Raw genomic sequence first — 16,902 nt, 5'->3', positions numbered from 1 at the left:
AAAAAAGTTCTAAATAGATTTTTATTATGTGCAGTACTTAATAAAAATATTTATTATTAAGAGAAATATATATAATATTTATTTAAGTTATATACTATATATTTATATTTCATATTTAACGATAAGCTGCATATATTTTTATTAGATATAGATATAAGACATAAGTTCCATCCTGTAACTTATGTTTTCAAAAGCTAGCAACATCTAATCAAAATGTCAAATTCGCGATTGGTCGGCTAGATTTGAGCTAATATTTTTCATATTTTCCTGAATGTTTTGTATACTATGATAATCCTATCAGATACCAGATGAAATAGTAAATCTTCATCGTTCATCTAAAGACTGTAAGGAATCTTATATATTCGTAAAAACTAGTTTGCATAGTTAGTTTTAAATATTGTTTACACGTCTCCAATATCCTTTTCCAATCTATTTACAAAGGGGAGTATACTTGTTGTCGAAATCAAATTAATTGTTGTAACATATTTTGTTTTAATATATACTTCTAAAATTACGAAACATAAGGTGTAAACGAGCGAAAAGTTAATTTAAATTTTGCAATTACCTTCTTTATTATTCGGCCTTATCTGTATACCCCTTTCGAATGACATTATATGTAAATAATCTAATTTCCAGGTTTTTTATGATTTACAGGCAATGATAAGATGATTCCACTCAAAGACAACCAAGATGTGGCAGCTTTCCTTGTCACAAAACACTCTTGGAAAGGAAAGTACAAAAGAGTATTTTCCATTGGCACTCATGGGATCACAACATACAATCCAGATCGCTTGGAGGTGACAAATAAATGGCTGTACTCAGACGTGGTCACCATTGCTTCATCCAAGCATTCAAACTCTGTTGCAAACCATGACTTTACACTTGTCATGAAAAAGGACAAAAAAATTGATTCAATGAAGTTCTCTTCTGAACATAAATGTCTTATTTTAACAGAGGCTTTTAAATATAGACACTTGTTTTCAGAAAAGCCCAAAGACATTTTTGTAAGTATAATCTTCAATAAAACCTAAATAATACTATAAGTACAGAACCTTAACCTTAATATTATATTTGATCAATATTTTTAATCACTGATCATTGTTATAGAGGTATCAAGCGTACAAACACCATTGGAGTGGTACACGATTACCCATCGTGCTTGAAGTTGGCCCGTGCTCATTAGAACAGCTGGACCCATCAACGCACACACTTTTGGCTAGTTACCCCTACAGTGATATACAAGGCATTCTTCCTGTAAGAGACATACCGGGAGGATTCGTACTAGCTGTTGGAGGATATAGTCGTCTTCACTTATTTTCCAATACTATGGATCATCAAATTATTATTAATAAAATGCTGGAAATGGCTAGTTTAACAATGAGCATAAGCATAAAAGTACTTTCTGCAACCATTACAGTTGATGATTACCACAATCAAAGATTTGGCAAATACAGGTAAGATAAAACAATATCCAAGTACAAAGAGATAAAGAATTACATTTCACACTAATAAGTCTTGTTTAAAATTGTTCCAGTAATGTTGCCAACATTTGTGATATTTATAAACATTAATGGCATAAATAATTATTTATTTAATGAATATAGCTTCATTATTTAATTAATAACTAAAGGAAAGCAAACTTTCCCAAATTCATTATCAAGTATCAACTGCATTAGTGTTTAAGCAATTTATGTTTAATTAATGTGTCTCATTTTTCAAATCATGTTTTCCTTTATACCTAATTGTAATTATTAAAATGACCTTCAACATACTTTTTATCTGTTCTATTTAAAATCATCATATCATGTATGAAACAATTGTGTTAAATTATTATCATAGCATTGAACATAGGATTGGGATATGCAGTCATAAGAATGAGTCACTGTTTGTCTATCAATGATTACATTTAATATACTGTTTATTGTTTGATAATTATTTTTAAAGTAAAAGTAACAAAAAGTATGTTCTTTGTTGTATTTTATTAGATCATAAAAAAACATCAAAACTTTATAATTATTAGAACATAATTTTTATAGCATCAGTAATTAAAAATTATTATAATAATGTCTTCCATGCAAGATATTAAATGTACACAAGTCTATGTGTACTTTATTCCCTCATTCTTATAATCCAATTGGTCAGCAATACAAGACCAATAACTTTATATGCTTTTTGAGGCACGGGAATGTAATCATTACTAATTTTGAAATATCGGATTGATTTAGAGAATATCTTACACATAATACAAATGATTAACCTTAAAAACAAATGAATGTTATCTATCTGTATAAGGATAGCCAATATTATAATTGGAAAGTAATATCTGTTATTAAAGATTGGAATTAGTTATATATTTAAATCAAAATATCATACTATGTATAATATGGAATCATACTGCTATGTATGATTCCATGTTATATATAGTATGATATTTTCATATTATTAAATTTTCAGTGGTGATCAACACCAAACTTCATTAAGTGAGTTTATGGTCCACAAGGTGAATCCCGCTCGACATATGGAACCAATGCGTAGGACTCTTTGCCTTTCTGACACTTGCATTCTTGAAAGAGATCCGCAGACTTATTCTGTAAGTTGTTTAAAAAAACAAAAAGTATTTTTAAATAATCAAGTTTTTTAAGTATTGTCTTTCATGGATTATATTAATTGTTATTTATAAAATTGCAGGTTGTATGTTTGAGGCCGCTAAGCGACGTTTTTGCTTTAGTTCGTGATCCCGAGCACCCTCAAAAGTTCTCAATCGAATACTTAAATGGACAGACTCGGACATATTTGGCTGGAGAGCGGTTAGAGATGAAATGATTTATTTTTGTAATTTTAAAATTCTTAATATGAATAATAATCAGAACATAAAAGTATTTTAGATTTAATTGTTATCTAGGTACACTTAATACTGTAAAATGTGTACATATGTAATAGTTTGTAAAAATTTACACTCTTATTTATCATATGTCATATGTTACTTTTTCCCAGAATTTCTGGATAGAAATAGAATATGTTGATTTTTAATTCATATAATATCCTGTAATATTTTAATTAAACTAACCGACAATGTCACTCGTAAGGATTAAATTGGGCAAAAATAAAATTTTCAAATTGAGAAAGAAAAATAACAGAATCACAATAAGATCTTAATGCAGGGACGCGCTGCTGGCGTCGCTGGTGGACGGCGTGCGCTCTGCGGGCCAACGCGACGTGCACGTGCGCTCGGCACGCACGCCGCGCGGGTACCGTCTCGGCCCGCTGCACCACGCCGTGGACGAGGAGACGGAGGCCAACCATCTCAAGTGGGTTAAGCTCCTTACAATTCTTTTTCCTATTTCTCGATTTGATAATAGAAATTATTGTAAAAAATCTTATGTAAAGAGATTATATTATTTGACACCATATCTTTTTCAATAGTATTAACGTGATGATTTAGTGGGATATATTTTAATGAAATTAAAAAAGAAATTCGTTTTCTACAGGTTATTTCAAAATCCAGTGGCCATGTCAAGATCAGAAGTTATCGAACGATTTAATGCAAATGTTGGTTACAGCGGTCTCATATACTCGGTCAGCCAAGATGTAGGTTTTGTTAATATAATATTGCTGTTGCTTTATTTGTCATGCCTTCGCTAACTTTAAATAATCATAATTATATTAGACGTAGACATATATACATTAACATTTATGCCCATCTATTCCATTATGCTCTATTGACAGATTTTTTAATTTATTGCCAAGTTAGTTTATTTTTGTCATAATATATTATTTGACATTTCTAATTATCAGTGTTAATTTTTTTAATTAATAAATTTTCGATTGAGCATTTCTGAATTTAAATATTAATTTTTAAATGTATATTTTGAATGACTAATTTGCACGATTTATTGCTCCTTCATAGTCATTTTATTGGGCATGTTAATTTGATATTGTTGCCTTATAGGCTCGTCCCCTGTTGTGGCTGTTTCTTACGTGGGATCTTGTAAGTCCCTCACAATGTTATTTTTATCTGTCCCCTCGCCTATTTGCAATACATGAGCCAGCCTTAAACTAGACTCTGAAGATTATCATATTGTTATTAAATAATTAATACGAATATATTATGTTGCTATATGTACTTATATAAAAAAAGAAACTATATTTTATAAATTAACGATATCTTAATATTTATAAACAACTAATGTTAACCAATTTAATGTTATATTAAATCAAAAAGTTATGTTGAATCAAACAGGTATTGAATGCAAGAGTTAATAGTTTCTAAAGGATATTAAAAGTGCGAAAAAATATATAATTCAATATAGGTATCATATTTCATGTTATATAATAATAATCTTGATCTTTAAATAAAAATTTTACAGAATGAGAAGAGTAGTTAAGGCTGACTCTGTCATATACATCACACCTTGGGATAAACACTTCATATAGTATCACATTACTGACATGGGAATTTATGTTCGTTCTACAAATGTACAAAGCGATGTGAAATAGTCTTATTTATATACAGTAATAATTTTCGCGCTATCGAATCGATAAAAATCTTTTTTCTTCCATTTCGTTCATTACATTTAGTCATTGTTGCTTTGAATTTATCAAATATTTTTATTTAAGGACGCAATGTAAATAATGTAATGTAAATAAAATCTAAATGTTCATAAAAAATATTGTTTTTATGAGTGTTATTGACTGAGATATCTTAAGTTTATTTATTTAAATATCGAATTTCTAATGTTTATTTTCATCTCAAAGAAAATCAAAATGTATTAAAATACAAAACATTATAATAGTGAAGTCGATTTCCACAGCGACTGTTTGCGGAGAATAAGGAGAAGTTGATCACGGGAGCTCTGAGTGCTATCATGAGCAGCGGGCCCTCGGGCTCCAACCTGACGCTACGCGAGCTGGAGGCCCAGTTTCACGCGCTGCGGAGATTGTGCGCCAGCAAAGTTGGCTTCGCGGCCTTTACTGCACTACCCGGGTAAAGAAAAAGCATCAAGAGTGTAGCCAATTTAATTACCCCCTACTAAAACGAATCACACTTAGAGCTACTCCTGCGACTAAAATGCTCGGCGCCCTCCGCAGGTTCCGCGAGTGGATGGGCAGCGCCGTGGTGGGCGCGCTGCGGCGCGAGTGCGCGGCCTGCTCGCACGCGGCGCTGGACGCGCTGTGCGCGCTGCTGCAGCCCATGCACGCCGAGCCCGACCTGCGCCAGGAGCAGCTCAACAAGGCCAGCATGCTCGCCTCGCTGCCCTTCCTCGACGGCCTGCTGGCCATGTGGGCCGCGCACGTCGTCAGTATATTATGTCGTTTTTCTTGTGCTCTACCGGATCATACGAGTGGCTTATTATAGAACTGAAATATGAGCGTCTCGCTTCGTGAGATGAGAGCAGTGATTCGAGTTTCGTCAGATTATTTATGACGATCGCTTGCCTAGACGGCGGGCACCGGCGCGCTGGTGGTGGCGGCCATGTTGGACTTCCTGACTTTCGCGCTGTGCGTGCCCTACAGCGAGACCACAGACGGAAAACAGTTCGACCAGCTGCTCGAGATGGTGGCCGGTCGGGGACGCATGATCTTTAAACTTTTTGAGGTTATACATGTTTTAAAATTAACAACAAATTTTTACACGAACGGAACGCTCGACTTCAACAATTTATATTGCAAATGTCCGCAGCACCCGTCGGCGGCCGTCGTGAAGGGCGCGGGGCTGGTGGCGCGCGCGCTGGTGGAGGAGGGCGGCGGGGGGGTGGGCGCGCGCGTGCAGGCGCTGGCGCTGGCCGAGGCGGCGCTGCCCCGCCACCTGCTGCACGCGCTGTACGCGCCCGCGCGCCTGCAGCGCCGCCACCTGGCGCGCCACCTGGTGGCGCTGTGGCTGGTGGACCACGCGCCCGCCGCCGACCTCATGCGCCGCATCATGGTACGCTCCCACCTCTACCTGCGGTTATGGAGTCGGTATATTACCATTTTACCTGGATGAGACTAAAAAAAGTGAAATAATTACTACTGCATTTGATATCGATCGCGCCTATCGGAAACATTTTATATTAAAAAAGTTAACTCAATCGTTCGTGCTTAAGATTCGATCGCAAAGTTGAAATAGTAATTACCTTGGTGGTCCGTCAGCCGTCGGGTCTGCTGGCGTTCCTGGAGTGCAGCGAGGCGCCGCCGGCGGCCGCGCTGGAGGAGCAGCGCGTGGAGGAGCGCGACAACCTGCAGCTGGCGCAGGCCGCCGCCCGCCCGCGCGCGCCGCACTGGGAGGCGCTCGAGCGACAGGTCAAGTACGTCGAGAAGCACCTCGAGGTGAGCGGCTCCCGGCCTTGAGAACCAGCGTTATAGCCAAGTGGTCGATTTCGATCTATTCATCTGTTCCGTTCATAAATTATGGTTTTTTTGTTCAGGGTTAAAATTGTGTCAATTATATATCTGATAAAAATCTCTTTTTTAAAACATAAAAGTCTTTACTATGCCATATATTCAAGATTAACATTTTAAACAATTTTTAGGCATTTTGGAGATATTAATCTGCACTACTACAGCGATGGAATATTTTCTCCTCATAGCATTACGCATCGTTAGCAATGCAGCATTGGGCTCAGAGGACGCGAGGTACGGATCCGCGTAAGGAGATCCGTGATCGACCCGTAGTGCTGAGGAGGCGCAGGGAGCGAGTCAAGTCTACTGCGAATTGGCCGATGTTCTACTATCAATTTCATCGGGACCACGCGTTACCTAACCTCATATGGAATCACACCGTATGTATTATTCGTAATTTGATCTCGTAAATAGAATCTTAATTATGTATATCTGATTTTAACAGCAGGAGGAGTAAAGATAAAGAAACATCGTTGACCTTGAAAAACACCATTGCATAAGATCTAATAACCGGGGGGATTTGTCCTATATTTTCAATAAATATTCATCCAGAAATGTTTGTAGTGCATATTACACCAGAGCTATTAGCAATCAAAAATGGCGTTAAGATATGCAAATCTAAGGTTTGCATATCTTAACGCCTCTTGCCGTTGGAATACACTATAAATAAAATTATTTGTAAAAAGTATTTGGCATTCATAATAATCACACTACTGCAATAAAACGTTTGACCTATTTTAAAGGTAGGATGTAGTTTATTCCATAATACGTATTGAATAGTACTTTCTGGTGGTATCTGATGGAGTGGTATCTGCTGAATGTGCTCCAGACGCGCGAGGAGCTGCGCAGCGCGCTGGAGAACGAGCTGCGCGCCTTCGCCTCGGACCGCGAGGTGGCGGGCGGCACGCTCACCTCGTGGAACCACGCCGAGCTCGAGGTGCACTACCAGTGTCTGCAGAACGAGGTCAAGATCGGGGACTACTACCTGCGCATCCTGCTCGAGCAGCGGGACAACGACGACAGCCCCATTCGCAAGTCGTGAGTCATCATCAAACTCGTCGATGGACTTCTGAGATTTTATTTAAATTATTATTTATTTATTGTATAGTAAATATTTTTAGGCCACTTTTTGGTATGGAGTTTGGAGGCAAATGCGATTTTTTTATGTAGACATTACATTATGTAACTATTGATTTAATTATTATTGATATTTCCTGGAACTTTCTTACTGATAGTAGCATTCAATACATTTCTGTTGAAAAAATAGTCAAAAGTATTTATAAACGTTTTTACCTTTGAATATTTGGGATAACTTAAAGAATAAAAAAGTTTACTCGATTAGATCATATTTCTGTCTCATTGGGTCAATTTTCTAATTATTATTTTAGTGCATTCATCCCTATCCCCATATAAGATTCCCATCCAAACCCTTAGGTTCATGTCATTTATCATAAACCATGTGTTTCTACCTTCCAGATACGAGTTCTTTAACGACTTATATCATCGGTTTTTATCAACACCTAAAGTGGAGATGAAATGTATGTGTTTACAAGCAATGACAATAGTATATGGTCGTTATTATGAAGATATTGGTCCATTCGCTGACACCAAATACATTGTGCAAATGCTGGACAGGGTATGATTAAATTTACAATGGATTTAATAAAATTTACAATTTTTTTCAATCTTTTGTTTTTTTTTTATTACACTTTGTTTTTCAGACGTGCGACAGAATGGAGAGAGATAGACTTGTGCAGTTTTTGTCTAAATTGATTCTCCACAGAAAGAATGTCAGTGAGATATTGGAATGGAATGGCATAAGGTTAGAGATTTTTTTTTGTTAATAAGACTGCAAGGCTATTTTATCGCAGGTGTGAAAGATGCGTGACAGTTGTGGTTACAAGATTTTGTTTAAAAAAATCTTTCATATATGAAAAAAAAAGTTAAAATCATCAAACTAAGAGACATTAATTTATTTCACGAATAATATATAAAGCACAATGGTGATCAGTAAGACTTATATTTAATTTAATTTAGGATTCTAGTCGACCTGATGACGTTAGCACATTTGCATACGTCGCGTGCAATGGTGCCGACACAGACGAACGTCATCGAGGGGCCGGCGCAGACTGGAGACGGAGACCGCGAGTGGTACTACAACGTGGAGCAAGGCGACAAGGTGCAGCGAAAGGGTCCAGTCAGCTTCCAGCAGGTCCGTAGTCGACAATATCGCCCATCTACTGGCACTCGTTGATTATATTATTTATTTTATGATTTAAGTTTTACATTCGTTTCAAACTTCAATCCGTAGCTAAAGGAATCGTACAAGAGTGGGGAGATAAACAACAAAACGAAGTGCTGGGCCAACAGCATGGAGGGCTGGCGCGCGCTGGGCGGCGTGCCGCAGCTGCGCTGGAGCCTGGCGGCGCGCGGCGCGCCCGCGCTCACCGAGACCGAGCTGGCCGCCACCGTGCTCGACCTGCTCGTGGCCTGCGCGCGCTACTACCCCAGCAGGTGCGCCGCGCTGCGCCACTGTATAGATAGCCTACGAAGAAAAAACCGAGTCTTTCCGAACGTTCAATTAAAATTTACTGTTGCAGAGACGAAGAAGATGCAGTCATTAGACCGCTTCCTAGAGTGAAGAGACTGTTGTCGGAACCGGCTTGCCTGGCTCATGTCGTACAGTTGCTCCTAACTTTTGATCCTATACTCGTGGAAAAGGTACGTACCACACGAAAACTAAAGCATTATATTTGTAACAATCGCCAAATAAATGTTACGTTCTTTAATACTTTTTAGGTGGCGACACTATTGTATGAAGTGATGCAGGACAATCCCGAAATATCGAAGTTATATCTTACGGGTGTATTCTACTTTATGCTTTTATATACTGGTTCGAATTTATTGCCGATTGCGAGGTTTTTGCGGCTAACGCATATGAAACAAGCATTTCGTGCTGATCAGGTGAGTTGATTTTAATGCTGTATTATAAAAATTATATATATATTGTAAAAACTATAAATAGTGGGCGTATTTTTAAGCTGAAAACGTTCAACCCATATAGATAATATTTCGACAATAATTACAAAATATTTACACTGTTTTAATTTTAGTAAGTAGTAATAAATTTATTTATTGTATAAATTACTATATTAAAATATAATATTTCAGACAAGTTCCGACATAATGCAACGATCAATCTTAGGCCAGTTGCTACCGGAGGCCATGGTGTGCTACCTGGAGAATCATGGTGCCGAAAAGTTTGCCCAAATCTTCCTCGGCGAATGGGACACACCAGAGGCTATATGGAATTCTGAAATGAGGTTAATAAAGATATTTAAAAATATTTGATGAAAATATGATTCACCTCGTGACAGGATCATCATCATTCAAATATTCCAGGCGTATGCTGATAATGAAGGTGTCTGCGCACATCGGCGAGTTCACCCCGCGCCTGCGCGCGCACATCGCGGCGCGCTACCCCTACCTCGCCATCCCCGCCGTGCTCTACCCGCAGCTCCGCAACGAGCTGTTCTGCAACATGTTCTATCTGCGACACCTCTGCGATACGCAACGCTTCCCAGACTGGCCAATTCCCGACCCGGTGACTAGTTTTTTAACGGCTCACTGCTTCACATAATATAATGGTTATAGAGAAATTAGTTAAAAATTAGCGTTTAAAAGTGACAGAGAGAGAGAGAATGAGATAATATTTATTTAGAGTGCTGAATAATTCATACTTTTATTCATCATGTTCAGGTAGGTTTGCTGAAGGACGTGCTGGAGGCGTGGCGACGCGAGGTAGACAAGAAACCGGCCTCGATGACGGCAGAACAAGCCTTCGCGGCGCTCGGCCTCGAGCCCGGGCAGGACGAGGGTGCCGTGCGCAAGGCTTACTACCGGCTCGCGCAACAGTTCCATCCCGATAAGAACCCCGAAGGCAGAGTGAGTCGAGATCTTTACTCGCATATCTGTGATTGCAATCTATCGCTATTGTGATAGCCTAACATTATTTTTATTATAAATATTAAAATTTTGTTTCCCTCTAGGACCGTTTCGAGGCTGTGAATCAAGCGTACGAGTTCCTCTGCAGTAGGAACGTTTGGAGCGGTGACGGTCCCAACACAAATAACATTCTTCTCATACTACGCACTCAGACGATATTATTCCAAAGATATTCGGAAGGTAACAGAATTTCAGTTCAGGTGCTCGTCATCTCAGTGTTTCCCGTTGACTAAACGAGTGTTTCCCCGTAGTGCTGGCCCCGTACAAGTACGCGGGGTACGGCGCGCTGCTGCGCACGGCGCGTTTGGAGGCGGAGGCCGAGGCGCTGTTCGCGCGCGACACGGCGCTGCTGCCGGCCGCCTGCGAGCTGGCGCACGCCACGCTGGCCTGCTCCGCGCTCAACGCCGAGGAGCTCTGCAGGGAGCGCGGCCTCGAGGTACGCGGGCTGATTCAATATGAGCGGTCGTGCAAACATGTCGCACATTGTGTTATTGTCGTACAGTCAGAGTAAGAAAACCTTCGTCAGTTTTCAAATTGATTCCTTTATCGAGTCGTAAACTCTTAGTATATTTTGAAACTAAAGCGTTAAACAGAAAACTGCACATAAAATTAAACTAACATAGTATGATAACTGGGTTCAAAATAGTGTACATTGCGACGCAATATGTCATACGCAATCGGTAAAGCAGATTATCGCGCATACTGAGCACACGAAAATAGACCTTAAGGTGACGAACCTTTTCTTACCCCGGATGTACATAGAGGTTTGATAAGAAATAAGTGTATTTCTAACATTGTAATATGCATAACAATTGATTGAAATTGATACTAGTGATGTCGACATGGTTGTATAATATATACAAAATTGCTTTAACTAGCAATTGAACTTTAATATATGTATTATGGAGTAGTTTTGAATTAGAGCGCTGTGTTTCTCGTAGGTGCTGCAAGAGGCGCTGTCCCGTTGCGTGTCGGTGCTGGGCGGCAGCAAGGAGGGCAGCACGGCGGCCGCGGTGTGCATGCACTGCGCGCGCTGCTTCGCGGTCGCCGCGCGCTTCCCGTCGTGCCGCGAGGCCGCCGCGCAGCTGCCGCAGCTCTGTGCCGACATCGTCCCGTTGCTTCGCCGACCGGTGAGTGTGACATCGATGTGCGATTGAGTGTAAGATATATACGTTCAATTTTAGTAATTAATTAAATTACCTTTATTTTATTCTAGTAAGTGTTTTTCGATCGATGAATTCAAAATATAAATGATTACATCGCCAGGAGTTGGGCGAGACGGCGTGTGCTGGTGCAGAGGCGGTAGCGGCGCTAGCAGCGGACGCACAGTGCCGTGCTCGCTTCGCCCGAGCTCACGTGCTGCACGCACTGCTACCCGCCGTGTTGCGTTACGATTACACCTTGGCCGAGTCCGGCCTGCCTAACGAGGGTGACAACAAACAGGTTCCATGAATATTTTATAATTTACGAAGGGGTAAACCGCTTCGTTACCTAACGTGTTACAGCGCCAGTGTCTTTGGCTTTCCTTTCTCTTACGCATACGGCAGAGGTAGGCAGGTATCTCCTCTCTCACTCTAACCCACAGCGCTAGTCGCATTTCGGATAGACTTTTTTTAAGTTATCACTTCTGTTGGACGACGGAGGTGCACTATTCTTGTATGTATGTACCATATTTTAATATCCAATAATTCAACGACTATTCGTGGAATAGGTCAGCTCGCTTTGATTTTCAATACGAGCCGTAACCGTTTGCAGGAGGTGGCCAATCGCCTCGCGAAGCAGAGTGTGTCCGCGCTGGCGGCGCTGTACGGGCCGCACGCGGACGCGGGCGCGGAGGACGAGCGCGTGCGCACCGCGCTGCATGCTCTGCTCACCCCCTACCTGTGCGATAAGCTGGCGGGAGACGACACGCACGAGGTGAACTCATATTATGATGACATACAACAATTACCTCTTGCTCTATAACTGATATAATATTTTGTACGTTTATTTTATTTATTTAGTTCGTTTTGTTTTATATGAGTCGGTCATGTTTAAATATATTACATAATTATTATAAACCTTATGTACGTTTAAGGTTTCTAATTTTCTTACGAATATTAATTTCAGCTTCTCAAAACCCTGACATCGAACTGGCGAACACCGTACCTGGTGTGGGACAACAGCACGCGTGCCGAGCTGCAGGAGGCGCTGCGCGAGAAACCCGCTGGCGACGACGCCGCGCTGGTGCCGCCGCTGCAGTACTCAGCGCACGAGGGGCTGCTGGCTGTCGGCGGTGTCTATCTGCGGATATACGATGAGCTGCCCGACTACCCCATAGAGGTAAATATATAAGAATGGAGAGGGAGTACATCATCAGCAAGTCATAATCTGCTGCTGGCAATAGGCTGAGGCCTATATCCAGCAGTGGATTGTGATGGCAAATAATATATACACAAAAATTTAAATGCTCTCAAAGTTTATATCGTAATTATCTGTGTAATTTGTGGTGTTTTTGGCATTAACCATTGTATACGTTTAAGAAATTAATTCACCTCCGTTATATTAAAAAGAATTAATTTTGCAGAATCCACAACAGTTTGTCCTAGACTTATTGAAGTTCATTCAAGAGGAGACACATGCGGATATAACAGAAGAGAGAGCCGAGCACATCACATTGGCATTAAATGCTCTCGCCAATTGTATTATAAAAAATCCAGGTACCATCTTTTATTTTAAACGTGACCTCGTATTGTAATATTTAGTTTATTATTCTCTGTGTATATATATATAGCTGGTAGTGAGATAGATTTCTATAACGAAACATCGGCTTCGGCAGGCGTGGAGATCCAGTGCATTGGCCAGTTCGGTCTGATATTCGGGCTGATGTCGGCGCGAGCGCTGCCGGCGGCGTCGCAGGCGGCCGTGCAGGTGGCGGCGGCGGCGGCGCGCAGCCGCGAGTGCGTGGACGAGGTGGCGGCCGGCGCGCTGCTGGGGCACCTGCTGCCGCTGCTGGCGCCGCCGCCGCGACCCGACGCGCTCTCCGCGCTGTCCGCGCTGCTGTCCGCTACGCCGCTCGTGCGGGAGGCGCTCGCCAAAGGTGACTTCCGACCGCCGACCGCCGACCGCAGTCGAGAATCTATTTTGAAATATAAATAACGCATATATGTAATGTATTTGATCGATTGCAGGTGCTGTGATTTACTTATTAGATTTATTCTGCAACTGTAATATACCGGAAATGAGGGAGATGGCCGTCGAACTGTTGGCGCGTATGATGGCCGACAAGCTTCACGGACCTAAGGTACGCGAGTGTCGAGGGCTATATTCCATCGTCGTCCGCTCCTCGCCGAATACTCGTAGAGTACAAACGCTCGCGTTTCAGGTGCGGCTGACGATCTGCCGCTACGTGCCGAGCGTGTTCGCGGAGGCGATGCGCGAGGCGGGCGCGGCGGCGGCGCTGCACGCCTTCGACGCCAGCCACGAGCACCCCGAGCTGGTGTGGGGCGACGAGCTGCGCCAGCGCGTGCGCGCGCACCTCGCGCAGCTGCGGGACCGGTTACGATACTTTCCTTTTGTAACAGATATTTGCTTCAGTTTGTATAGTGGAGACGTCTTGGAGACATATACGAATGAAATACTGGTTAATAATAAAGTTGCTAGTTGAAGAGGATATAGTTTGGGACTTGGAATTAATATTGTTACTAATTTTGTTCCTTAGACATTACACGAATCAAATCCGGGACCCGTCGGCTTTGTTCGAGGAGCGCGAAGTGACGGAGCACAACGAGGACGCGTGGGCGCCGCCCGGCGAGGTTGTAGTGGGAGGCGTCTACCTCAAGCTGTTCCTGCAGAATCCAACCTGGAGTCTGCGCAGTCCCAAGCGATTTTTACAGGAGTTGGTCACAGAGACACTGTCGTCGCTCAATAAGGACTCGTCGGAGGTAAGCTCGATGAAGTATCGACGAAATTTAGATCGATTTAAAATTTCAATTAAATAGCACATATATAAAGTGGAGTTCTCAACTGTCACGTGCACATACACAACAATACATTTCCGATGTGGCTCGCCAGGGCAGTCGCGGCGACACGTGCGCGCGCGCCCTGGCGGCGCTGCTGCGCGCGCGGCCCGCGCTGTGCGACGCGTGCGCGCAGCTGGGCGAGCTGCCACGCCTGGCTCGCCTGCTGCCCGTGTGTCCGCGCCACGCCGTGCCCGTGCTCGGCGCGCTCGCGCACACGCAGGTATGCTCTCCGAAGTACGACTACGGCTTACAAATCTTTTAAATGTGGAAAGTATATCATGTTTCTTTTAAGCTCCAGAGCTCTCTTGGTTCAGATAATATGATACCATAAACTGCTTTAATACATAAGACTGATTTAGACATTAAACAGGTATAGTACAAATAATAAAATAATATTTTTTTGTGAAGGCTTGTGTCATGGCGCTCGGCCAAACTGACGTCATGATCGGACTCAAAACTGCGGTCAAGACGTGTCGAGAAGTGGTCGGCGGCGCCTGCGACGCGTTAGCTGCTATATTCAATAGCACAGTCAATACCGACAAGCTTGTGCTGCAGGTATGTTTTATACTGCTTGATTATTAATATTATAACATAACCTCAATATGTTCCACTCGTAGTGTAAACAGAGGAGGAGTCTCTCCGTAGTAATGTAGTAACGAAGTAATGTTTTGCGCAGGCGCTGGAGTGCGAGCTGGTGGGCGAGTTGCTGGCGGTGTTGGAGGCTCGCTCGCTGGAGGGCAGCGCGGCAGCGCGCGTGGTGGGCGCGCTCAAGGCCATGAGCCGCGCGGGCGTGCACGCCGAGCGCGTGCGGGCGCAGCTGGCGCGCTCGCCCGTGTGGGACCAGTATTCTGCCCAGCGTCACGACCTTTTCATATCTGCACCGCAGCACCACTCTATTGCCGGTCGGTCGCTTTCTTCCCTAGATTAAAACGTGGAATTGTTTTGAAGGCAATCATTTGTATCTTCTGTCCCTAATGTTTTTGATTTAACATCTGTGATTGCCATTACTCAAACACGTTTTGGATTTTAATACGCTTTTTGTAACTTACACAGTCATATACTATGATCTAAATTGATTAAGAGTTTTTTTGTTCTCGTGCAGCGGCCCCGCAGAGCGCCGGTTACCTGTCGGCGCCGCCGTCCGTGCCGCCTACGCAGCCGCCGCCGCTGGACTGACCGTCGCCGCAACCTCTCGCCCACACCACTTGATCCTCGCCCTCACCACTAAATATGAATTTTATGTGTTATAAAGATCCGCTGTTAACGGCAACGATAAATATAATTCGTTCTTAATCATGTTTGGTTATGATATTTAAAAAATATGAAGCGTACCCTTTATGTATTGATTTCCTATTAGGACACTTTTTGGTTCTGTCAAATAAAATAAAATAATGCTTCCTCCTTAAATAAGTGTTAACATAAAATTCGTTAAATAAATGTAACAAATTCCAAGAAAAAAAACTATTTTTAGTGCAATAAAAAAGGCAAATTAGTGAAAATGAAAGGCAAACATAACATTATGAACTGCCAAGACGCGATTAATAAATAAAATATTTTAAATTATATAAAAATTATAAATACTAGAACACTTGAATTTTAAAACATAATTGATTTTTAGAAGAAATATTGTGTCTGCAAGTTTTATAGATATTACATATATGTCGTTGCCTCTGTTTTAATATTATTATAATACGCATCGATGAAAAAAAAATCATAAATGGATACAATTATATTACTTTTTTATTATCATAATATAAAAATTACGTTGATTGAAATGTACTTATACTTACTCCAATCACAAAAAAAAAAAAAAACAAAGTGTATATTATATAGATGTTAATAAAAAACATTGTTTGAATCTAATCCTTACTCTTATGTTTTCAAATGATCTCTTTCAAATAATTCTTTATATAAACTTTTCATTCCTGCTTTTTTATAATTTGCAAAGTGTAATTAAATATAAGTTCGAAGCGTGGTTTATGAATATGTATACGTCATAAGTCACGAGGCTAGTTGAGAAACGGGGAAATGATTTTTGAGTGGGTTTCGGTGTATACTAGTTATTTTTGAATAGATTGGGATTGCATATTTTTTTTGACGACATTACCGTTATACAGAACGACAAAATTAAATTTATTAGTCAGAGATTTTTATTAAAATAATTTAATGTTAATTGTACAACGTGCTGTGCATTTGTTTGTTTGTCCTTGATAGTCTTGCCAGAATCTTGGATTTATATACATTATTTAGCCTTAAAATTTAACTATATAATTTATTAGGTTTCTTACATATTTTTTGTAACTCATTCAATTAATATACATGCCTCATACATTTAAATAAATGTAAAGTAAATAACGAGAGAAATAATAGATATATTATAACTTAAATAATTTAAGTCAAGTGATTGTGTTGCTGAATCTTGTATAATGTTATATTGTATTGTATGAAAATTTGATATCTTGTACGAATCTTAGTGTGATATTACTGTATTAAATTGTAACTTTAATGTTAGTCATAT

The 16,902-nt window shown here is 41.0% G+C and overlaps 1 protein-coding gene across 3 annotated transcripts; it reads left to right on the top strand.

Annotated features, from left to right (window-relative positions):
* Window positions 1-211: 211 nt before the first annotated feature.
* On the top strand, window positions 212-16,574 carry LOC125070229 (dnaJ homolog subfamily C member 13). Of its 3 annotated transcripts, none has more exons than XM_047679999.1 (38): window positions 212-344; window positions 655-1,004; window positions 1,108-1,454; window positions 2,455-2,590; window positions 2,689-2,807; window positions 3,162-3,308; window positions 3,489-3,588; window positions 4,812-4,984; window positions 5,089-5,296; window positions 5,441-5,596; window positions 5,681-5,923; window positions 6,130-6,306; window positions 6,567-6,758; window positions 7,208-7,416; window positions 7,855-8,014; window positions 8,100-8,200; window positions 8,416-8,590; window positions 8,690-8,892; window positions 8,979-9,099; window positions 9,178-9,342; window positions 9,550-9,701; window positions 9,781-9,982; window positions 10,138-10,323; window positions 10,428-10,563; window positions 10,635-10,819; window positions 11,325-11,513; window positions 11,650-11,826; window positions 12,139-12,300; window positions 12,493-12,705; window positions 12,950-13,082; window positions 13,202-13,462; window positions 13,554-13,666; window positions 13,748-13,920; window positions 14,084-14,306; window positions 14,437-14,604; window positions 14,793-14,939; window positions 15,061-15,286; window positions 15,487-16,574. In XM_047679999.1, exons 2-38 carry the CDS (start codon window positions 666-668, stop codon window positions 15,558-15,560), a joined length of 6,591 nt encoding a protein of 2,196 aa, XP_047535955.1. In that variant the 5' UTR covers window positions 212-344; window positions 655-665; the 3' UTR covers window positions 15,561-16,574. The 3 variants fall into 3 exon arrangements, with proteins under 3 accessions (XP_047535955.1, XP_047535954.1, XP_047535956.1); XM_047679998.1 differs by having other exon boundaries at window positions 227-344; window positions 637-1,004; XM_047680000.1 differs by lacking the exons at window positions 212-344; window positions 655-1,004; window positions 1,108-1,454; ... (2 more) ...; window positions 3,162-3,308; window positions 3,489-3,588 and adding an exon at window positions 3,957-3,988.
* The last annotated feature ends 328 nt before the right edge of the window (window positions 16,575-16,902 follow it).

Source organism: Vanessa atalanta, chromosome 17 (assembly GCF_905147765.1).
Source record: "Vanessa atalanta chromosome 17, ilVanAtal1.2, whole genome shotgun sequence".
NCBI lineage: Eukaryota > Metazoa > Arthropoda > Insecta > Lepidoptera > Nymphalidae > Vanessa > Vanessa atalanta.
The sequence above is the reverse complement of the archived record's forward strand: the minus strand, read 5'-3'. Positions and strand labels throughout refer to the sequence as shown.

What these genes read in the sequence shown, in the direction of transcription:
- LOC125070229 (XM_047679999.1), top strand. Translation starts at nt 666, where the DNA reads ATGATTCCACTCAAAGACAACCAAGATGTGGCAGCTTTCCTTGTCACA. An exon ending in ACATATTTGGCTGGAGAGCG is followed by an intron (nt 2,808 to 3,161) that starts GTTAGAGATGAA and finishes ATCTTAATGCAG; the next exon opens with GGACGCGCTGCTGGCGTCGC. An exon ending in TGATCTTTAAACTTTTTGAG is followed by an intron (nt 5,597 to 5,680) that starts GTTATACATGTT and finishes AAATGTCCGCAG; the next exon opens with CACCCGTCGGCGGCCGTCGT.